The sequence below is a fragment of the Rhododendron vialii genome, chromosome 2a, assembly GCF_030253575.1.
Source record: "Rhododendron vialii isolate Sample 1 chromosome 2a, ASM3025357v1".
Taxonomy (NCBI): domain Eukaryota; kingdom Viridiplantae; phylum Streptophyta; class Magnoliopsida; order Ericales; family Ericaceae; genus Rhododendron; species Rhododendron vialii.
The window spans coordinates 5,061,046-5,084,680 of record NC_080558.1 but is presented as its reverse complement, the minus strand read 5'-3'; the positions used below and the strand labels follow the sequence as shown (position 1 = coordinate 5,084,680).

Here is a 23,635-nt window from a genome sequence, read left to right as displayed (position 1 = left end):
GGCAAAGGGTTTGCATACCATCGGACATTACATGGGCTTATGTAAACATTGAGATTGTTGTGCCAACTACCAAGTGCCGTTAGGAGTGGGATAATGGATGAACAAGGTTGTGGAGGGTTATTTACGAATGTCAGATGGAGAGGTGGGCATAATCCAGCTGGCATTATTCCTCAGGAGGGTTGTGCTATTAGTTTTCCACCACAACCGTGTGGAATAAGCAGTTTATCCGGAGGATGGTGGTTATCAACTTATCCACCATTTTGTTGGATAAGTAGATTCGTTGGGGGCGTAAGGGAGAGAGACCATGGGAAACAGTCAGGGACTCAGGGCCAACAGCATTGTTGAACTAGTATTGGAGACATATGTCAAATCTGGTGTTTATTGCTCTAACGATACATCCTACACTAAACACAGGTCAATACTTGTGTTCATTCCAATTGCTATTTTAATAACTTGGTTGTTGAGGTCTTGAGTTTTCCCGTGCGAGTTCCGATGCTTACGTGGGTGCTAAGGAGGTTGTGATTGTCATTCTCTTTACAACTTCGCAAAAATAATTCATATACGGAGGGGCTTTTTCTACGTCTTCAACTTTTGTAAAAGAAGAAGATTTGGGTATACGATCAATTGACCATTGCAGTAGTTTTTGCAGGGATTGAGAGTTTTTTTTTGGTTCGACGGTCGGGGGATGGAGACGGAGATGGAGCATGACCTATTTTGTTCAGTGGGCATACTAGAAGTAACCCTGCTTAGTTGTATGGTGCACTAATTACATGTAGAACTAATGGACCTTGGTACTTAAGATGGCACTTTGTATTTATACTACACTATGTGTAGTCCTACTTGTTTTTAATCTTTCTTCCAGGGAAAAAGAAGAAATAAAAATGCCGATCAAATGCAAATTATCCTTGGAATGAACCGTCTCTGATTTTCAATTTCGGTGCGATTCACTTGAGGAACTCTCTCTGTCTCTGCCTTTTTTCTCCAGGCTCGGCTTGGATGGCAATAACCATTTTTTAATGCAGAATGGAAATGTGATTTCATGTTTCTATGACTCGACTTTAGGTCACCCGGTAAAAAAGAGAGTGATTTTTGCTTACTATCCAGAATCAGTCTTACACAAAGTTGTAAACTGATTCCTCGACCCTCGCATGCAAATCTTGGATTCCAGTTCAATCTGGAAGGAAAGTGCAAGACTCTAGCAGATTTTCCTAAAAAGTTGTTTTGTTTTTAGGAACAGTATGCAGCTTTACTTAGGAGGGTATGAAGTGATTCAGATTAGGAATGGCAATGGGGCGGGTTTTGCCACACGCGACCCCGACCCGAAAATTTAGTCCCGCCCCTGACCCCATCCCGAACCCGGACCGGGTAATTTACAGGTACCCCCGCCCCAGCCCCGCTCAATTTTCTTTTTTTTTCCATTGAGAAAATATGTTCTAGATTCTAATATAAGTGAGCACAAACAATAAAAGTTTATGAAATAACTATTATAATTTAACCAAAATCTATTATCTAATAACAAAATGGAAGAAATGGTTAATATTTTATGTGGTATTTTAGTTGTAAGAGTAAAAATACAAGAATAAAAATATTTTTTATGCATAAAATAATTTCGGGGCGGGGTAGGACAGGTACCCAAACGGGATAATGCCAACCCAAACCCGGCCCGAACCAGGGGCAGGGCGGGTTGAATTGCCATCCCTGATTCAGATGACTCCTTTCATTAGGCAGATTTTCATTCTCAAATGATGTTTGGCTTGAATCATGGGTGATGGGTGCTGATGTTTGTCTTCCCCTTTTTACCCAGAATAACCCCATAAATTCATGATTCACGCACAACATTAGATATATGAGAAAACAGCGAAATTAACCGGATTATGAAAATCACACGCGCATCGTCACATACAGGTGGAAAAATACTAGCAGAGAGAACTGAATTACACCAAATCAAAACAAGCATTTGGTTGCACAAAACTGGGGAAGCAAATTTTATTTCAAATTTTGGTGTTTCAAGAAAATGAGTTTCTTTTTTCCCCTCCTCAAAACAAACAAGATTTGCTGTCATTGCTGATGCAACTTTGATCAATTGGAGTAGAATAGTTTTTTGGGTGGGTATTTGATTCCATTCTAACATTTAAAATTTTACATACAGTAAAGAATAAATATGTCGATTAAGTCGGTCGATCCCGAGTCAAAATCATCGCTCTGCCAGCAGGAATCTTGTATATATATATCTATTAAGTCAGACGGTCCTAGGTCAAAATCATCACTCCGCAAGCAGGAATCTTGTTAATGCGTGTAATCAAAATTAACTACTATTTTTCATCTTTTTTTCGATTTCTTATATCCAAAGCATCCCATAAACAAAATATTTTTTACTTTCTATTATTTTTCTTACTCCACTTCATTTATTACTAGTTTTTAATTTTTGGAATAAATTTTCTGCATGAATTTCTTGAAAATTGAACCAACGTTTCATTTGGGTACCTTGGAAGTTGCTTCATTGCTGGAATGCTGACCGCTTCGATGACTAGTGGGAAGTGGGAACCCAATAAGTAACACCTCATTCGACCGAGACTGCTGCTATTTCTTCCTCATTTCTATCATCTGATCAAAGGGCTAGGGTTTCCAAACTTCGCCATGGATTCAACTGAAGACGAGGTTGTCCTCTCCTTTTTGTTTTTGTTTTTTTTCTCTTCCTGTATTTATCGTTAAAGTTCTCATTATTTTCGTTCATTTGGTTAATGAGAAAGAGTGCTGAAGAATCGAAAAAGTCCCTTAGTTTGAGTTTAATTAAAGTATTCTGTTCCCGCAAGTGGAGTGATAGCCACCATATACTCCTCCAATGTAGTGGCGGAGCCAGAATTTGGTTAAGGGGTGGCACTTTTTGATGAAAGATGACTAATAATTGTTGCATGTTGTTCGTAAAAATTGAAAAGAAAAGTGTACTGTAAATTCATCTTGATATTGAGTTTTAATTTTTGTTGAAAAGAAAAAGGTTTTTGATTCAACTATCTTGTGGTCTTTAATTGTAATAAGTCATAGAGATGTTATTTATATGATCCAAACCGTTTGTTATTTCAAATTGCTATTTTTTCATTGATTCCGTACAAAATCAAGTTGTTTGAGTACTGATAAGTACCAAATCTACTTCAGTTAGTATAAAAAAAAAAAAAAAATGGTTTTCGGAACCGGGGGTGGCATGTGCCACACCCACCCATTGTTTACCTCTGCCCCTGCTCCCATGCATTTGAGTAGGTTGAAATCTCATTAGCTTTTCCGCGAGGGAAAAAAAGATTGAGTCTTCTGTTATTTTTTGTTCCTAGAAACAGAGAGTTCCATTTCAATCAAGGTCAGAGCCTAACATAGTACTCCAGTGCACTGGCAATTAAACCGAATTTTTGGCTATTTATTTGTTGAAAAGCTGCAGATTGCAGTTTATTTGATGAACGAATATTGGGTTTGCGAATTTTTCTTCTTCTAAATTCTTGCCAAATTGTTCCTTACGTATTCTTAATGGAGAATGTTGCATGTTTCTAGTCGATTTATTTGTAACAAAATTTCAATATTTTTTCCTGATTAATGAGGAAGTTTAGGAAATTGAGCAGTTGGCATGTTAAACTTGTAATTAACCATCTTTAAGCGTTTTCTATTTGGTTGGCTGCCGTATTTTTGTCATATGAGTAAAATTAGGCCAAACCATTTGTACAAATTTTGGTGTTGTGTAATGCATCGTGAGCCTCTTTTGACAATAGTATATATAAACATCTCCACCGTGGCTTCAAATTTGGCGATGTCAAATTCTTTGGAAGTCTTAATTAAGTGGCAAGTTGACATCTCTAAAAATGCCCACTCCAACCAATATGCCTAATTTAATGTAGCATATTTTACTTTAATAGGTTTTTATCTTTTGTTTTGTTAAGTTTTGGAGGGTAAACATATCAAAGAAAAGATTTGACCTCTTACTTTTTCAAATGTCAAATTTGACATGATAGAGGAGGTGTCACACAACACCGAAGTAATTGACATATTAGTTAGAGTTGGTTCAAATGTCAATTCTTTCACTTGGCATGTCAAGTCAAATTTGATTTTGAACTCTTTTTCTTCCCAAGGTTGAATGAACTGACCCTTGTATACATGCACGAACTTAATATCTGGACTTGAGTTCAGGGGCCGGACCTCCCATGTTCCGACAAAGTGTACCACGTCTGAATTTTGCTATATATGTGAAAATAGCACTTTGGTTCCCATTTTTTCTTAAAACAGTACCATTACCGCTCTTAATGATGAATAATTATGCCTTAACCATCCCAAACTCTTGATAAATTTTCTGTAGAGCCCCATTTCATGGAAATCCTGCATCCGCCACCTGCTTGAGTAATCTAAAATACCTCTTTGGATGGTGTCTCGGTGGTTCATCAATTTTAGGTGCTAATGATTGTCGTGGGAACTGGATAATTCCTTTCTTGGGAAACAAAGATAGCTTCTTCGTAGTTTTCATATATGAGAAGAGGGTTTTCTTGTTGATCTTATCTGTAGGAGGCCAGGTCATTTTTTTTTGAAAGACGAAAAAGATTTCATTAATCTTGAAATCTTTATGGGGGCAGGTTTGTGAAAGCTTTTGGAATACAACTTCTGATTTTAGCGTAACGGAAGTTGTGTCGGTGTGTTTACCAAAACAACTTATTTTGGGCAAAGACATTTTGATGCTAAAAGAATTAGCTTTTACAAATATAAAAGTTTTGACAAATACCATCCTAGCAATGCTTCTTTTGAACAATTTTCAATCCTTCTCATGTCTCGTTAGTCGTTACAGATGAAGGTATACTTGAAGGTCATCAAAACTGTTGCCTTAAATGTTAAGATATCAGAGACAACTAGAAAACTGAAGGCCTTGTTTCATGAGAAGGAAGGCACTCCTAAAAATCTTCAGGAGCTCTTTTTCGCTGGTAAGCAGCTCAAGGATGACCACAAGCTCGTTGACCATGGTGTTCGGACGAACTCCACTCTCCACCTTTACCTCCAAGATATAGACATGATAAAGCTTCTTGTCTACATACCATCAAATGAGAAAACACTTGAACTTGAAGCAAAGACTCATGACACTGTCAAGAACATTAAACTCTTGATTCAGACAAAAGAGGGCATCCTATTAGAACAATTCACTCTTGTCTACAGTGGAGAGCTGCTGGATGATAACAGAACTTTGGCCTCACTTGGTATCCAGTCAGAATCAATGCTTTATTTGGTTCTCAACCCAAGAGATGTGGTGTCAGTTTCGGTGAAAATGCAAAGCGGAGAGATCCTGAAACTTAAAGTTAAGGTCTTGCAAACTGTTCAAGATATCAAGGCAATAGTTCAGAGTATGGTGGGCTTTGTGGCTGGCGCGGATGATCTAACTTATGCAGGCAAGCTACTTGAGGATTCCAAGACTTTAGCTGCTTGTAACATCAAGGAGAACTCCCTTTTAGAGATGTTGCCTTCGACCTTTAAGGTTTTTGTGAAGAACTTGTGTGGCAAAACTCACGTTCTTATGGTGTGCAAAGAGGACAGGGTCGTGGATGTGAAGAATAAGATTTCTGATAAGTAAGGCTTTCCAGTTAGAGACATTCGTCTCATTTTTTCTAGAAGAACACTGGAGGATGATCGAGATCTGGCTAGCTACAATGTTGAGAAAGATTCCATTATCTGTGAGTATTTGGAAATGTTTGTACTTTTCTGGTGGGCCTTAGGCAAGGTGCTAATTTGCCTATATGTAGTAGTCGCCTCTGATTTTTGGGCCAGTATCCGAGCTCACTACCACCCCCATTTATACCAAACTACACTACCATTAGGCTGTTTGAATCATGGGTTGGTGGAGGAATTTTATGTTTTAAACATTTTTTTTTCTCGTTCCCTTGCTTTCCATGGCTCCACTTATACCCTTGATCCAAATACAGCCTTGGTACTTGAATGCTATGATAAGAGAAGATATTGGGAAAACTTAGTGAGTGATGTAATAGTCGGTGAATTCTCCTTTTACAGATTGGATTTTACACTTACATGGCTGATCTTGATGTGAATTCTCCTTTTACAGATTGGATTTTACACTTACATGGCTGATTTTGCTGTCAAGAAGGGGACATCGATGGTAGCTTGGAAGAGCTTCAAGCATGCTTCAGTATTTCAGGCTTGGCAAAAATATCAGCTGAATATTTCACCAAAATCTGCATTTCTTTTTGACGATCGGTTTTAAGTACAATCGTTTTTCAATGGATTTGTAGGACGTAGTTATATGGAAATAGATTCAAAGCAACTCCAACATAATCTTGCATTTTCTTACATTGTTTTCTGGACATTAGGAATAGAAAATATTCATACAAGTTGATGAGTACCTTAATGATAACTTAGCTGATTGACAAACCTCCCCAGGATAATGCTCTATTTCTCCTTGTGGCGAGGACCGAGAAATTGTTAGGTCACGCTTGTTTGACAGGATGAGATAAAAGTAAAAAGTATACCTTAGACACCGGCAAAGGGTTTGCATACCATCAGACATTGCATGGGCTTATGTAACAATGAGATTGTTGTACCAACTACCAAGTGTGGTTAGGAGTGGGATAATGGATAAAAAAAGATACGGAGGGTTATCTACGAATGTCAGATGGAGAGACTGGGATAATCCAGCTGGTATTATTCCTCCGGAGGGCGGTGTTATTAGTTATCCACCACATCCATGTGGAATAAGCAGCTCATCCCAAGGATGGTGGTTAGCAACATATCAACCATTTTGCTGGACTAGTAAATGTGAACGTACTTTGCACGTGGAGCAGTCAAAGGGGAATTTTTTTTTTTTTTTTTTGTGACCTTTAAATTCTGATGAATGTGACGAAGTTGTTCTAAGATATTTACTTAGAAGTGTCAATTTGAACTTGAGAAACCTACAGGTATGGCTTCCATTCCAACATGGTACCATCTTAAAATTTTCGTGTTGTCTTCATAACTATAATCACCAAACAGATATGGCATTCACAACTAAATAAGGAAAAAACAATTTGAGTAATTATTCTTCTTGCCATAACAGGGAAAATATTTCTTACCTAAAAAATATTCACACCCCTTACCCCATCATATAAGCACCGTATGGATCTGGAAATACATCAAGGGAAAGGAAAATATATGGAAATGAAACCATTTGCGCATTTATTTTCCTTACGCAACCAAACTAACTTGCTAGATGATTCCAAAATGAATCATGTGACTTGAACAAAAGGACCTTGTCCAATAAATAAGTGACATGTCTTAGCACTAAATCATCTGATCTTCATGTTTTTGACACCTTAAAGGCACCCCGCTGGTAAATTTCCAATATTGTAAGATACGTCTCGATGGAATCCCTTGTCTTCAACAACTCCAAGCCGAAAAACGGAACTCTGCTTTTGGTAATACCAATCCACGCTAGTTTCTCTACAGCCATTGCTCTTACATTTGCATTAAAAAAATTCTTTCCAAAACGTTCAGACAGAGACCATCAACACTCAGCAGAAACTATAAATTAAATTGCTTCTAGTGGAATGGATTGCCAGAGAGTATTGGATTTGAAGCAGCGAATTTGTTGCTCTAAATGTCTTCTCTATCCTCATACCCAATGCTCGTAATCTTACCCACATCTGTACCTCTAACCAATAACACGATTTAAATGGATACCACCATGTAATTTATAAATCAGCAATTGAATTATTAGCTTGAACCCAGCCCAACACAAATTTTGGTAATCAACGGGACCCCCCAGAGTCCTCTATTGCTCTGTATTGGAATTTGATATACCATGGTTATCCAACCCTCATTCACTCCATTCTCAGCCATCAATAGCCATATTCTCAACTAAGGGACTTGTCTCGCCAATCACGAGTTGAACGGTTCATCTCCAAAAACTTGATTTCATTATCTATATTTTCCTCCACTTCCAACTCATCGTTATTATCATCCAAAATTCATCCCCATGTACTGGTTTGAACAAATCAGCTACCAAGTCATCATCACCGAAATCATCTCTACTTGATCTTCTTCACGGTGAAAAAGTATCAGCTTTCCTAGGCAGCTAGGCCCCTTTTGCTTTTGACTTTCCTTAACCTTGATTGTGTGACAATCCTGTTTTCCCATGAAATTTCAGCAATTGGATCTTCAGAAATTTTCACGTGATAAATCTCATCCTTAATCTTAAGTTTCACAAACTCCTTAATGCATTCCAAATGCTCCGTTTACAGTGAACAATCTTCCTTAAATGAAAGCTAAGCATTTCAGAGTGGGTTCATCAAGTTCAATAACTTCTACGTCCAACCAACCAAGGTTAAGTTCGAGGACGACATGAAGGGGAACCCCACAGTGAGAGATCCATTTACACCTTTATGGACAAACTTTTTGTTTTTCTGCCAAACTTTCTGTTTTTCGACTTAGATTTTCATTCAATTCAAAACCAATCACTATGGATTTAGTGCCCAAAAATACTATCAACCGTTGGGAAATTTTAAGTGTGGAATTCAAGGGAAAAAAGCAAGCAAAACTCAAAATCTCTTATGTTCGCCTACAAATTAAAGGTTTATAATAATCCAATCAAATATAGCATGTCAAATTGGTTACTCAATAAAGCTCTCAACTCAAAAGGCAAACAAGACTTATACGGGCACACACAGTCTTTGATGGATTTGCAAAGTTAGATAGATGACTTGGTGTCCACCGAAACAAATTAAGCACCTATAACATCTACTGTTAGGTCCTCTTTCTCTTTGATTGGTTTCTCTTTGCATTATTATCTTGAATGTCGTCTGCGAAAATTGTTTGGATTATAATCAATGGCCATAGAAGTAATTCATCAAACATCTCAAGTTCAATAAGTGTTTGCCTGTTTGGCATGACCAACAATATCCAAAACCTAGCATTAACTTAACACGTTTTAGGAATGCTTACCATTTCAAACGGTAGAACACTGGCTGGAAGAGATAGCGAGCACCGAAGGAGCCGTTTTGCGCTGTGTGCTGCCGCCGTTGTGCGGTGTGGAATGTCGGGAGAGGGTCATCCGTAGAAGACCCTCTGGAGAAGCCGGTGGATTTAATGTTGCATTTGGTGACTGATGTAACAGTTGTGCTATGGGTTTGGAATTTGAAGGCGCGACTGTGCTTTGTTTGTCATTTTGGTGTCGTTTGGCAACACTGCAACAGTTGAAGCTTTGTATGGGATTTGGTAGGGTTAGTTATTCTAGGCATTTTGAAAGGTTATTTTTGGAAGATAAAGTGTAGAAAACACATTATTACATTTTAAAAAAGTAGTATAGATGAGTAGTTTCATTAGACTTCCAACCCCTATGCTAGCTTTAACAAAACACAGTCAGGGACTCGGGGCCAACAGCATTATGCCCTCGAGTGGTTAAGTTATGTCATTTTTGCAAGCCATTGTTATGGCTTTGAGTGGTTGTGTTATATCATCGAGTGATTTGTTATGCTATTTTTGAAAAAGTATTATGACATAATATAATAATAATAATAATAATAATAAAAGGTTATGAAGGTTACAGTAAGCTTATGTAAGGACTATCTTACATAGCTTAAGTAAGGACCTCATAAATCCCGATTGAATTTTGATAATTTGAATCGTTCAATGTATTCATAACATGATTTTAAGGGTTCCCGCAAGAAATCAGAAAAAAAATATGACCAAGATAGGCTTGATCTAAGCAATTTTCAGTAAATGCTAATAGATGAAGGTTATGTCCCTGATTCACACAATAGCATAACATATTCTGCCATTTAATGGTTTTGGTTATGCTGCTAATGATTTTTTTATGCAAAAATTTACGGTGTCTCCAAAATAACCGGAGACACCATAGCACTATCTGATCCGGAAGGAGAGTGCATACTCCACTAGATTTCTTAAAAATTGTTTCTTGGATAATAATAAGATTCTTATGTTGATGGGTACGTATTAGATTATTTTTTGCTAGATTTCTAGTGGTGCGATTTTCGAACTCGGTCATTCAAACGTTAAAAAGTTGCTAAATTACTTGTTTTGAGGGCAATACAGTTTTTTTATTATTATTAAGGAACAGTATGCAGCTATATTCAGGAGGGTATGAAGTGATTCAGATTACACCGCCCTTTCACTAGGCAGATTTTCATTCTCATATATGTTTGGCTTTCAATCATGGGTTTATAGTGAAATTTAACAAAGGATAAGAAAATTATAGAAATTTAAACTTACCCTTTTTGCCCAGAATCACCTTATAAATTCACAATCCACGCACTGCCTTCAATATATGAAAAGAAAAAAAAACACAGCTAATTTAGCCCATTATGAAATCAAACGCGCATCCACACATATAGGTGGGAAAAAAAGGAGACAGAACTGATTTAATCCAAATCAAAAAGAAGCCTTGGTTGCACAAAACTGGGGAAACCAATAAGTCTACAGACCATGAAACCAACTAGGGGTGGCAAATGGGCGGGTTTGGGTCAAATTGGGTAAGTTGTTAGTGAGTTGGGTCTTTAATGGGTCATTGACCCATTTAGACCCATTAACTATGAGTCTAATTACCCATACCCAACCCGACCCATTTATTTTAAAGCAAACCCGACCCGCCCATTAACCCAATTATTTATATACTAAAAATTATGATCGAAAAATTAGAAAAGTAAAAAAAAAATGATCGAAACTCATAAACTTTTTCAAAAAGACGAGAATAAATAATTTTTTTTGTCTTATTGATTTTTTTTTTGTCTTTATTCAAAAAATTCTAAGTTTCGATCAAATTTTTTTACTTTTCCGATTCCTCTCATCAAAACAAATTAATACGTCAAAAAAAGATGACAAAAAACAAAAAAAATGAAAAAAAAATTTGAATAAGGACAAAAAAAATAAGTCAATTTTTTAATCCAAACCCTTTGCGGGACTACCATGAGAGAAATTTATTCACGGCGGAGCACAATTTCACGGGTCCATTCGCGCAATTAATGGATGAGATGTGTTTTCAATTTTGACTGGTCAAAATAATTGTTATCGGTCACAATTAATTTTTAATTCGGACCAGCGGGGGGAGAGAGAGAGAGAGAGAGAGAGAGAGAGAGGGGGGGGGGGGGGGGGGGGGAGAGAGAGAGAGAGGGAAAAGAGACCGGGGAGAGAGAGAGAGAGAGAGAGAGAGAGAGAGAGGGGGGGGGAGGCAGGGGGGAGAGAGAGAGGGAAAAGAGACCAATTGATGGGTCTGGGTTTGGAAAAGAGACCAATTAAGAGATGAAATTTGGTGGGTTACTTTCATTGCCCATTGGGTCATTTAAGTTGACCCAATTGATGCCCAATTATGACCCAACTAATACTGGGTTAGCTGGGTTTGAACTCATTCTTACCCAACTAATAAATGGGTTGGGTTGGGTCTATTTTCTAGTTGATGGGTCTGGGTTCAATTTGTCACTCCTAAAACCAACCCATGACCGCTGACGTGGCGGTGGGCTCCACGTCAACAGCTGGGAAAAAAATATTTGGTTCTCTCTCCTCCCTCTTCACCAATCCTCCCCCATGGACGATCCCCCTTCCCCCCCCCCCCCCCCCACATTTTTTGGTTCTCTCTCCTCCCTCTTCACCAATCCTCCCCCATGGACAACCCCCCCCCCCCCCCCCCCCCCCCCCCCCACACACACACACACTCTCCCTCAGACCCCCTCCACTCACCCACCCCACCCGCCGTCGATTCCACTCAAATGATCTCCTACAAAAGAAAAACAAATTTCATAAAAGTTGCTGAAAATTTGAGTTTAGAACACCCACCAAACAAATGCAGAAGTTCTAGAGGGGAGGGGAATGGAATTGGGCGGTTGGAAAAGACTTCTGGAGGCAGATGGCGAGGAGGATGATGATGCCGAAGACCCCCATAGTGGGGAATTAGTTTTTTTTTTTTTTTTAATTTTGAGCTTTTGCTGATGTGGCATGAAGCCCACCGCCACGTTAGCGGTCATGGGTTTGTTTCACGGTCTGTAGACTTATTAATGGAGAAAACTCTCCTAGACTCTAGTCTCTCTCTCTACAAGTACAACGGTTTTTTCTCTCGAAGAATATGAAGTTGTGACCATAAAAATCTGTTTCAGGGCTTTCAATATGTTATGTCTCGCGCCACGACTGCCCGGGCCAAAATCAATCCCGCCCAGATGGAATATTTAGAGACCAAAATTCATGTCTAGCTATGTGACAAAACGGCCCAGACTGCTTTCAATCCCGCCTGGGCAGGATGTTCAGCAACTTTGAAAAAACCTTGAGCCTTACACTGCCCAACATATATCTTTTGAACTCTTCCCTTCAAGACGAAAATGAGAAGTTCAAAAATTAAAATACAAGGTACAAAGACTAACAGTTCATCCCGAAGATGGTGGTAGCGGTTATCATCTTATCCACCATTTTGTTGGATAAGTAGTTTCCTTGGACTTACAACCCCCATGTTTTAACAGAAGATGGAATTGTGACGGATTTGGGGGGAAGGGAGAGACCATGGGATACAGTCAGGGACTCGGGGCCAACAGCATTATCAAACTTATATTGGAGACATATGTCAAATCTGGTGTTTGAGGTCTTGAGTTTCCCTAGTGTTCGGATGCTTACATGGGTGCTTATGAGGTTGATTGGTGGAGTATTTTTTTTACCACTTCGCACGAATAGCTCACTTACGGAGGGCTTTTTCTTTGTGAGTAACTTTTGTAAAAGAAGAAAGATATGCATACATGTTGGATTGACTAATTGTATTTGTGGTACAGTTTTTGCAGGGATGGAGATGGAGCATGACTTATTTTGTTCAGTGGGTACAGTACAAGTAACCCTGCTTAATTGTATAGTGCACTAATTATGTTGAACTAATGAACCTTGCACTTAGGATGGCACTCTGTATTTATGCTGCACTATGTGTAGTCCTACTTATTTTGTATCTTTCTTCCAGTTCAGAGGAAAAGAAGAAAGAAAAAACATATGCAAATATAGCCTACTGTATCCTTTGGAATGATCTGTCTCTGATTTTCAGTTTCTGTGTGATTCTCTCTCTCTCTCTCTCTCTCTCTCTCTCTCTCTCTCTCCTGGAGCTCTATTCAGGGGGGTATGAACTATGAGGTGATTCAGATGACTCCTTCCATTTGTCAAATAAGTTTGGCTTTGATCATGGGTTTATAGAGAAATTTATCAAAGGAAAACCAAATTGCAGGAAATTTCAAAGAAATTTAACCTTCCCAAGTTTATCTTTCCTTTTTTCGCCCATAATCACTCCATAAATTCATGATCCACGCGCTGCCTTATGTATATGAAAAAAGGGTGAATCAACCCGATGATGAAATCAAACGGGCGCATCCACACATACAGGTGGAAAAATAGCAGACAGAATTGAATCACACAGAATCAAAGAAGCCTTGGTTGTACAAAACTGGGAAACCATGTTTATTTCAAATTCTGAGTTTTCCAAGAAAATAAGTTTGATTTTCTTTCCTCCCAAAACAAACAAGATTTGCTGGTGCACAATTTTTGTCAATTAGAAGAGCTCTTTGGGTGGGTATTTGATTCCATTCTTGACAATTTTCTTGGAGGCAGCATCACCAAGATCAACGCCACACATATCAGCCAATCTAATGAGATATAACAGAACATCAGATAACTCTTCCCCCAAATGTTCCTTCTCTGATTCCTCCCAATTTGGCAAGCCTTTATCCACCTCTCCCTTCCATTGAAATATCTCTGATAGCTCCCCCACTTCTCCAACCTGCAATTAGGATCACCGGTTATTCGATTCTTACAATCAAACACTCATTCTAGCTCGGAATTACGAGTATCTAGATATAGTCTGCAGAAAAAAAGAATAGAATATATAATCGATGTGCTCTAGCTAAATTGTATATTTTGTTGCAACTAATCCAATGAATCCGAAACCGTTAGTAGTTAACTAGCTAGTTATCAAGATGACTTGGCATTGTCGCGGGTGCATACCGTGCCGGTAGAAACCAAGATATATATATGGCTGGTACTTGATGGGCAATTAGGACAAGAGCAACAAAATGCACCCATTGGATGAGGAAGATGCCAAAGTTCAACCTAAAGTTGTACGAGAATATATTCGTGTGCCGGAAAGGAAGTTTTCTATGTAAAGTCTTGAGACTAACTTGAGCATTTGGAAATCATGAAGCATGTGAAGTTTAGGTAAAGCTAGAGTTTTTGCTAGAGGTGTCGAATATGTGCCGTGCCGTACCAGTCTAGTTCATTTATTTTTGTGCCAAACTTGTTTCGTGCCGTGCCTAGCCCGACCCATTTATTAGTCGTATTGTGCCTAACCACTGTGCTCAAGTTCATACTCCTATATCGCATATATCCGAAACCGAAATTATTTACACGTTGGATCAATGATTATGATTGGTTCAAATAGGAAAGTGCCTCTCATCAGTGGAGTGGACTACTGTTTCAACCAATCATAAGAGTGGAAAAACTTTACACACCTCTCAAGTGGATGAATAATATTAAACTTTGATAAAGGATCGTAAAATTCAACCAAATTAAATAATATGTGGAGAAAATAACCATGTGGAGAGAGTAGAACGAAGAAAAAAATGAAATATTACCATGGCAAGAAGTAAATTCCTAGGGCTGTGGTACTTTTCCCAGTCTCTAGCCTTGGCAAATTCCTCAAGTTTCATAGAGAGCTCCTTCAAACTGATGTCCATCACCTTCTCTTGCACCACCTCTTCTTCACTCCTCATATCCTCTCTCTCTCTCTCTCTCTGTCCGTGAGCCTTCTCCACAGGGAGAAGAGAGAGAGGGCTCCCCTGGCTTTAAAGGCAAGAACTTACGACATAGTGTCAAAGAATATTGTGTATTCTAATTATATGCAGATAGGATTAGATGAAGGGAAAAAGGTTTAAAGTGGCTAATAAAGGAAATGCCTTGACCACGTACGTATGGTTAAATATTGTTAACACAATAGATTCCCCATCCCTTCTTCCCACCATTCATTCTAAATGGCCAACTTTCACTGCCTAGTATTAATTGGAGAATATTCCACTTTCAACTTCAGCCATTCGCATATTTAGCTTGAAGGCGAAGTGGAGCTAAACCAAACTCGATCAACCTTTGTCTTTGGGTGACTAAATATTTGAAACACCCATGTTCGATCAGTTTGGATTTTGAATGAGGTTTTTGAAAGTAATGAGTGGAGAGAGATAGATATAGAAAATTTATTGAAAACTGAACATGAGCACATGGAGCCAAACCAAACTCAACATAGTTTTTAGATGATTAGATGACATATATATAGATATATCGTGAGTGTGTGTAGGAAAAAATATAGCATGTGTTTTCGTTGTGTATGATCCTATGATTAGAAAAACTGATGTGAGGGAGGCGCATCCAAAATGAATGAGGTGTTCGGTCATCCATTTTTTACCGACTACGTCCTGTCTGAAAAATAAATATTAAGTGCAAGTGTGACACCACCTTAGAGTGCATAACATTTTTTTTTTCTTTCGCATTGAAATGCCTTAGAGTGCATAACATTAGTGACATAATTCAGAGTACGAACGGGGAGTGCCATTAGGGTTTTCTTCCACAGCTTGATAAAGGTAAGGGTAAATTTTTCATCATCTTAATAAAAATTAGTTGGGCTTTGAATCATTAATAGTGCTGATAACAAGTTTAAGCTTGGTTTGAAAATGCATCCAGTTTCAAAAGTATGTTCAAGCTTAAAAGCTTGTCCATGACGCAAAATCGATTTCAAATGAGCTTTAATCGAGTCTATCTTGAGTAGCTTGAATTTTTTATTTAGCATAGGCCAAATGAGCTGAGTACATAGTAACTTGTTCGAGTTTAGTTTGAAAGGTTAACTAGCTTAAAAAAAAGTGTTCATAACTGAATTGTTTAGGTAATAAGCCAATCTTGGAAGAGATTTTAACGAGGGAACACGGGTTCAAACTCGAGCGATTTGGTCCGTTTATCACCCATATACACATGCCTTTTTGTGGCAAAACACAATACATTATCTTGCTTGGGAGAATCTTCTTTAGGCTAACCTAAGCTTAACATGTAAGTTCAACAATGTTATCACTAGTCTTATAAGAATTTTCTCAAATATTCTGCAATCATTGGGTTTAATGATGTGAAATGTCTTTCCAAACAATAGAACAGAATCATTTAACCTTTTTATTAAAAATTGCTTGAGGTCAAATGGGACTAATCTTCTTGAACAATACTCCTCGTTAACCACTTATTAGACTAAATTTTTTGGAACCGAGAATTTGTTATTACTTACTTTCAAAGATAGAAAATGGTGCCTATCACTAGGGCTGCAAATGAGCCGAGCCGAGCCGAATTTTGTCTTCTTCGAGCTCGGCCCGAGCTTGAATCAAGCTGAAATATGTAGGCTTGAGCTCGGCTCGAACATATGTTCAAAAGCTCGAGCTCGACTCGCATGGCTCGTTCGTTTCTTGTCAGAGGCCCTTGTGCAGCAAACTTAGAGGCGAGGGAGCTGGATTATTTATGTATATGTATGGGCATGGGAATATCCGTATATGTATGTATATGTATATATGTATCCATGTATATATGTGTACTGTATATGGTAGTTTGCGAGCTCAATCGAGCCGAGCATCAAGTGGCTTGAGCTCGGCTCGTTATGAAACGAGCTGAAAATGATGGCTCGAGCTCGTTCGTTTGCTTGATGAACCGAGCCCGAAAGAACCATTAGCAAGCCGAGTCACGAGCCTCTCGCGAGCGGCTCGGATCGTTTGCAACCCTACCTATCACCAGGCTAAACAAGATATGGCACGATATGCGCATCTCAAAGGGCTAGGATACGCATGACACGATATTCGCTTGTCACCGGGCACTTCTGCCTTGACGTCACACATTGCATCACCCACTCACCCCACGCCTCAGTGGGCAGACTAGTGTGTGCGTGGGCGGATAGTGGCCCCGTCACATTCGTGCTCGATCAGTCTTGAGATTAAACGGGACGCGAAACCTAAGCATATATGGGAATCCATATGTGATTTGGTAATCCTCGAGTATCTCAAATGCCAATAAAAATTCCCAATTTCGATATCAATTTTCTAAATTTTATCTAGAAAAATTGCACAATGTCGCGTACACATTTCTAGTGCCACAGAATACAAATTCAAAAATTCCTAGACTATTTTCCCCCAAATGAACACCTCCCAAATCTTACAATACGTAGTTGCTTCTCAAGATTAAGGCCCAACAGTTGCTTCGAATGTATGGGACGACATGTGTGGAAATTAGAAGAGCAAAAATTTTCTTTTGATAACCCAATGTGTAGCAACGCGTTCAACTCGACTAATTACTGAAAGACCAATCTCACCTTGCATCCACCGGCAAGCTCCCGATTAAAGATGGGGTTATAAGCCCCACATACTTTGATAAACCTAATAAGTTTTCGAACCTGAGATCTAAAAGGGAATGAGCATAGTATCGAACACCCTCGTCGACATTACGAAAAGAAAACTATACTACGTACAATTGTTCCATATCCGTACTACAGGGAGAGGAGAGAGATTCTTATACTTTTACGATAAAAGTAAGAGGTAAAGAAAGATGGGTATATATCTTTCAGATTTGATGAAGAAAAAGGAGGGAGCTAGATTTGCAACTTTGAAGGCATATTCTTTATATTCCAAAATCGAGCTCCAAAGAAAAAGATTACTCATGTTTGGTAGCACTTATTTGATTTGCTAATCCAAAATATTCCATTGAGATTTCTACCAAAAATCAACAACAAAATATTCCTTGAGATTTACATGGATATCACAAGGAATCCAAGTGGGTGAGAATTTTTCATCTTTTCATCGTCTAAAGAGTCCATGATTATTATATTTTTTTCTCTGCGAAAGTCAGCATTGTTTGTAGTAATTAGTGAGATTTGAATCTGTGTCAAATGCATAAGACTTACCAGTGGACTGTCACTCCACTTACGAGAGTCCCTGATTATATGACCTCATTTTAGTGTCAAACAAATATATGAAAACCAGTAGTAAAATTTTCTCAGACTGCATAAACAGAGAGAGTTTAGTTTGTTATAATCCTAATATCGAATTTGGGATTATAACCCTGTTTTGATATGACTCATGGGAAGCTACTAAAGTTACCAATATACATGTGGAAGTCAAGAAAGGACTGATAAATGAATCAAACTACTTGTGTTAGAGCCCATGTTTCGCTCGTTTAAATTTCATTCAAAATCTGTTCGTTGCATAAACAAATTAAGTTTGAACACTTGGTAAAATCGTTAACCTATCAAATAGTCTCTACTTTGACTTGCTCAGTTTATGATGCATAAAATAAGTAAAATTGATAAAGGCCCAATTTCTCTGGCGGGCTGAGAGAGATAAAATGGCCCAAACTATGCACAATAATATGGGCCATGTCGACATTATGGGCCGGATTTCAAGCCGTGGGCTAAGCCCACACCGGTGTCGAACCCTCCAACCCGCTCGTTATATATTTACCCGGCCTACTATAACCATAGATCCGACGGTCGAAAAATCCTTATATAAATAGCTCAAAACCCTAGCTCGATCCACCCTTCTTCATTTCCGCCTCTCTCTCATCCCGTGGGACAAAACCCTAGTCAAAATGGTGACTCTCTCTCTCTCTAAACGAAAGATCTGTTTAGCTGATTTTGTATTTGAACTGTTCAGCTTGGAATCTGAGCTTATTGTTTTGATTTGATTGGATTTGTTTTGTGCTGATTTGATTTTTTGTGTACAGCCGTTCAAGCGTTACGTGGAGATCGGGAGGGTGGCTCTGGTTAACTACGGCAAGGAGTATGGCAGGCTCGTGGTCATCGTCGACGTCATTGACCAAAACAGAGTACTCCCTCTCTCTCTCCCTCTCTCTCTCTCCCTACCTAATTTCCTACTAGTATTCACGATTTTTTGATGAAGAAGCCAAGTAAAGATGATAAGCTTTTACGGTGTTCTTACGTCTTCAGCCGAATTGGTTGTCACATCGAATTGTTGTTTCCATTGGTGCTATTAAGTGTCAGAACATATTCATGTGCACGCACAGGCAGCTTTTTCGAGACGTGTTCCATTTGCCATGTAAGTTTTAGTAATGTGGTGTATGCTTTACGAGTTTTGTGCCTTTAATTAATTTAAGGATTTGGGTAGGTCAAACGTGTTGTAGATTTAAATCTGTTGGGGGTGCTAAAGCAATGCTAAAATCATTAAATTGGTGATTTCTGCTAAACAGCTATGGAAATTTTTGTTGTCTGGCGAGAGGGTTTCACGTGGTGTCAGCTGTGCTGAAAAGCACTGCAAAATTAGATAGGTAGATTTGGCAAATCTCAGTGCATATGTTGTTTGTGGTGAATGCGGATATATGGTTGAAATCTATGACGTGTTATTATCGTCGACATTCAATCAAAGGTAGATTTCAATCTGTTGGGGCGCTAAAGCAATTACCAATGATAGTCATTAAATTGGTCATTTGTGCTAAACAGCTATAGATTTTTTTTTGGTTCAGCGGGAGGGTTTCACATAGTGTCTGCTGTGCTGAAAAGCACTGCAAAATTAGGTAGGTAGATTTGTAAAAATCTCAGCAGGTATGTATGTTGCTTGTGATGAATGCAGACGTGGTTGAAAGATTATACAATTAACTGTTTTCTGCAGAGGGCTCGCTCAGAACCTTTGATTGAATGTCGATGGTAATCAAATCCTTTGTTATCTGCAATGCTAAAATGCACTGAAACATTCAATAGGTAGAGTTGGCAAATCTCAGTGCGCATGTTACCAGTTAATAACATTTTAGTTCTGTTCATGGAAATTGGTGTAAACAAGAAGTTATGGTCCCAATTGGAATACTTGATTCTTGGAGTGACTACTTTGATGAATTCCGGTCGTATTAGGTGAGTTACTTCGAAGCTATACCATGTGGGACTATTTTCTTTTGGTTTAGGAGTTGGATCATGAGTGCTTCATGTTCTTGGGATTTTATGATGCCTTGGCCTTTGTGGAATTCTTTTCCTCAGAGGGGTAGATTGCCCAAATGGTTGGGTTGATTTGGTTTGGTTTGTTAAAGTCCAGTTTTTGGGAAGAATTGGCTTGGGTTGGTCCAGTTTGGGATTGGTGGAAAACAAATTGAAGCACAGCCCTGAGCATCCAATAGTTCAACTTGGTAGGGAATTGGGAACTAATCATATCAGACGCGTGGAAGCTATGGAGTCTAACTTTACTTCGGTACAGTTTTGGCTTGAATATATAGTAGGATATCCAATTCATCGTGCTTTGTTTTAAAAGCGAATGTTATGTGGGTTGGACAGTTTTTAGCTTGTGTAGAGTGGTAAATTTTGCTATCTAACTGCATGCCCATCTTGATTTTTATGGGGTGTATATGCATGTGATTTTAAGGTTGAACCCAACCTTGGGATATCTTTAGATCCCTTGCACTTCCACCTCGAAACTGCTTCCCTTCATTGTGCAAAGAATTCATTACCAATCTAATCGGTTTTCATCTGCGTGCTTCACAGGCTCTTGTGGATGCTCCTGACATGGTGAGATGTCAAATGAACTTTAAGAGGCTGTCTCTCACTGATATCACCATTGACATCAAAAGGGTCCCGAATAAGAAAACACTGGTTGCAGCAATGGAGGCCGCAGGTAAACACACTGATAAAAGCATGATGCTCCCTTCATACTATCTACAATCTTGGAGGTGTTAACTTTGTTTTGTGGTGGTAGATGTTAAGAACAAGTGGGAGAATAGTTCCTGGGGCAGAAAGCTGATTGTGCAAAAACGAAGGGCCGCTCTTAATGATTTTGATAGGTTCAAGCTGATGTTGGCAAAAATTAAGGTTAGTTTATGTTTTCCGATGTTAAAAAAGTTTTCTTTTCTTCTTTTTATAAAAATTCTCTTTGTTTTACCTTTTAACCTTTTTAACATGTCGGAAACTGGCTAATAGACTTAATCAATTTGCTATGTGCAGAGGGGTGGACTCGTCAGACAAGAGCTTGCGAAGCTGAAAAAGCAGAATGCAGCCTAAGCGTTACGCGTCTAAGATGATGTCCGAATTTTGTTATGAGTTTTTGCAGGTTGTACTGATGGCTGGTTTTGATTTGTTTCTTTCTAAATTACAATTGGAGAACCTTTCGTATTGTGTAAGAGATCCCAGAATTTACTTATTTCGGTGTGTTAGTTTTCCTGATGATGCATTGTCGTATGAACCAAGAACGTTTAATCATTATGGATTTGGAATGGTTTTTATGCCCAACAATGTATTCAGATTAACAATTGCTTTCAGATTTAATTATGCTATGGATTGGCGCACGCACATCCATAACAATAGGGGTGTAAACGAGCCAAGCTGAGCCGAACCTTGACATGTTCGAGCTCGGCTCGATCAGAATTCGTCTAGCTCGAGTTCGAATCGAGCTGGAAAAGCTCGGCTCGAGTTCGAATCGAGCCGGAAAAGCTCGGCTCGACAAGCATGTACAAAGCTCGAGCTCGGCTCGTTAGTATTCGGTTTGGAATAAACGAGCTGGCTCGGCTCGAATTCGAGCTCAAATTTGTCAACTTTTCAGCTTTAATATTGAAAAATTGGCTAAACGAGCTGAGTCGAACGAAATATTGGCATGTTCGAGCCGGGCCAAGTCGAACCTATATATTAAAAGTCGAGACGAACCTGTTCACGGACTTATATATTGACATGTTCGAGCCGAGCCGTGCAGAATCTATATATTTCGAGCCGAGACGAACCTGTTCACGAACCTATATATTGGCATGTTCGAGCCGTGCAGAACCTATATATTTCTAGCCGAGCACTGCTAGGTTCGAGCTCGGCTCGTTTATCAAACGAGCCGCAAAATCGAGCTCGAGCTTGCTCGTTTATCTTTCGAACCGAGCCGAACAAGCGAGCTACTCAGCTCATTTACAGCCCTACGTAGCAATATGGAAAAATGAAATACTTAAAACTTCTCAAACCAAATTTGGGACTGCGTTTTCTAAAGCTTCCAGTTGAATTGGCTCCTATTTCGGTCCGTGCTGGACGGTCATAGTTTCTACCTTTTTTTGATCCGTCATATTTTCTATTTTTTTTGATCCGTCATTTTGAAATTATGCAATAGTTCGGGAGTACTGTCGTGTGGTATTCCGGACCACTTTACAACCATACGTTTCTGTGGGGTCTCACCAAGTGATTTGCAGTACCACGTGACGGTACTCCCGGACTCATGTAATTATATAAAACGAGTAATTATTCAAGTTCGGGAGTACCGCAACGTGGTACTCTGGGCCATTTTACAATTATACTTTCTTGTGAAATCTACCATTAATTGTATGGATCTCACAAAAATACGTGGTCATAAAGTCATCCGTTCGGTTAGAAATATCCCCCATTGACTAGTAATTTGGTCGAACAGAAACCATAATTCCTTACATTCAAAACCCCCCAATTTACTTCACGAGTCACAGAAGATGCCAATTTGATCAGCAGCAGTGCGAGAGAAGTTGTAGACCGAAGACAAAGACTAAAGTAGACTGAAGACAAAGACAAGACTAAAAGATGCTCCAACGTATGGTGAAGGGCTGGTTTCACTCAAAGATGTTTTCTCGATCGCAAACTTCCATTGCGGTCCTTGTTTTGATCAGTCTCCATGACCAAAGATCAATGTCGAAATCGGCATACCAAATATGCATTATTCAACACGACAACGTATAGCACGTATGCTTGTACTTGGTTTATGAATGCAATATATGATATATATATGTTTCGTGCTTAGAAAAGAATAAAGAAAAAAACCGACAACAAAATACCCTATGGCGGGTTATATAAAAAGCTATCATAAAATGTTTAATTTTTAAGCCAAATTTAGAAAAATTAGGGAAAACAAAAAAAACTTCCTAACAAATGACTTTAAACATTCCAAGGCAAACTCGCTGGCACCTTCCAAAAATTCACGTGTTAATGATAGCATTAATACATGCTTAGGTAGCTTTTTTAAGCTATCCTCTTCAATATATTTGGGTACCATAATTTTTTTTTCACGGCATCCAAATTAAATTATAAGCACCTTGATTATGAAATCCTGAAGTCAACGACTAAATAGATGATCTCCAGTGACCCCAACCCATCATAACTTTTTGGATGTCAATTTTTTGGCGAGACTTATGTAACGACATCCTCAAATTAAACGAGAGATTAAATTATTTATACTGCCGGTGTAAATATTTGTTTCTTCCAAATCAATTACATTGCGCCACGTTACCATGTTCTATTAATTGGAACCACTGTTTTGACGACGTAGCACAATTTAATTGATTTGAAGGAGACAAATGTTTACACCGCCGGTGTAATTTATTCTCATTAAACAATCGTGAAAACATATGAATTTTGAAAAGTTGGTGCAAATTTCTCAAGCATCTTTTTTTTTTTTTTTGTGTGTGTGTATGTGAGATCTTTCATTAGCTAACGAAAAGATTTTAGTATGACCGTTATAGGGTTACCCATTTTCCACATCACAAATTAAAAGCACTTAAAATGCCCATATTAATTCATATAAGAACCATTTCTTTAGGAGTTGCATAGGAGAATCTCAACAGATTAATTCACTTCACACATCTTCAATTTCTCTCTCTCTCTCTCTCTCTCTCT

At 38.7% G+C, this 23,635-nt stretch overlaps 3 protein-coding genes across 7 annotated transcripts in view; 2 read left to right on the top strand and 1 right to left on the bottom strand.

Annotated features, from left to right (window-relative positions):
- LOC131313241 (polyubiquitin 11-like) overlaps positions 1-13,400 on the top strand; it is a 66,001-nt gene extending 52,601 nt beyond the window's left edge. For 2 of the 5 annotated variants that reach the window (XR_009196122.1, XR_009196145.1), the window contains exon 4: positions 12,774-13,258. The gene's annotated coding sequence lies outside the window, so the exon portion shown is untranslated. Of the gene's footprint in view, positions 1-2,614; positions 2,659-4,813; positions 5,735-6,073; positions 6,158-12,764 lie in introns of those variants that run through there. The other 3 variants (XR_009196146.1, XR_009196147.1, XR_009196143.1) reach the window with 3 other exon arrangements.
- Positions 13,401-13,407: 7 nt separating this feature from the next.
- LOC131313330 (uncharacterized) lies at positions 13,408-14,828 on the bottom strand. Its single transcript, XM_058341589.1, has 2 exons — positions 14,601-14,828; positions 13,408-13,750 (listed from the first exon to the last, which is right to left on the bottom strand). The coding sequence occupies exons 1-2, from the start codon at positions 14,736-14,738 to the stop codon at positions 13,523-13,525; spliced, it is 366 nt and encodes a 121-aa protein (XP_058197572.1). The 5' UTR covers positions 14,739-14,828; the 3' UTR covers positions 13,408-13,522.
- A 3,663-nt stretch (positions 14,829-18,491) lies between these two features.
- On the top strand, positions 18,492-21,256 carry LOC131312134 (large ribosomal subunit protein eL14z-like). The gene is made up of 5 exons (XM_058339895.1): positions 18,492-18,624; positions 18,757-18,858; positions 20,516-20,645; positions 20,727-20,839; positions 20,972-21,256. The coding sequence occupies exons 1-5, from the start codon at positions 18,622-18,624 to the stop codon at positions 21,026-21,028; spliced, it is 405 nt and encodes a 134-aa protein (XP_058195878.1). The 5' UTR covers positions 18,492-18,621; the 3' UTR covers positions 21,029-21,256.
- Positions 21,257-23,635: the final 2,379 nt, after the last annotated feature.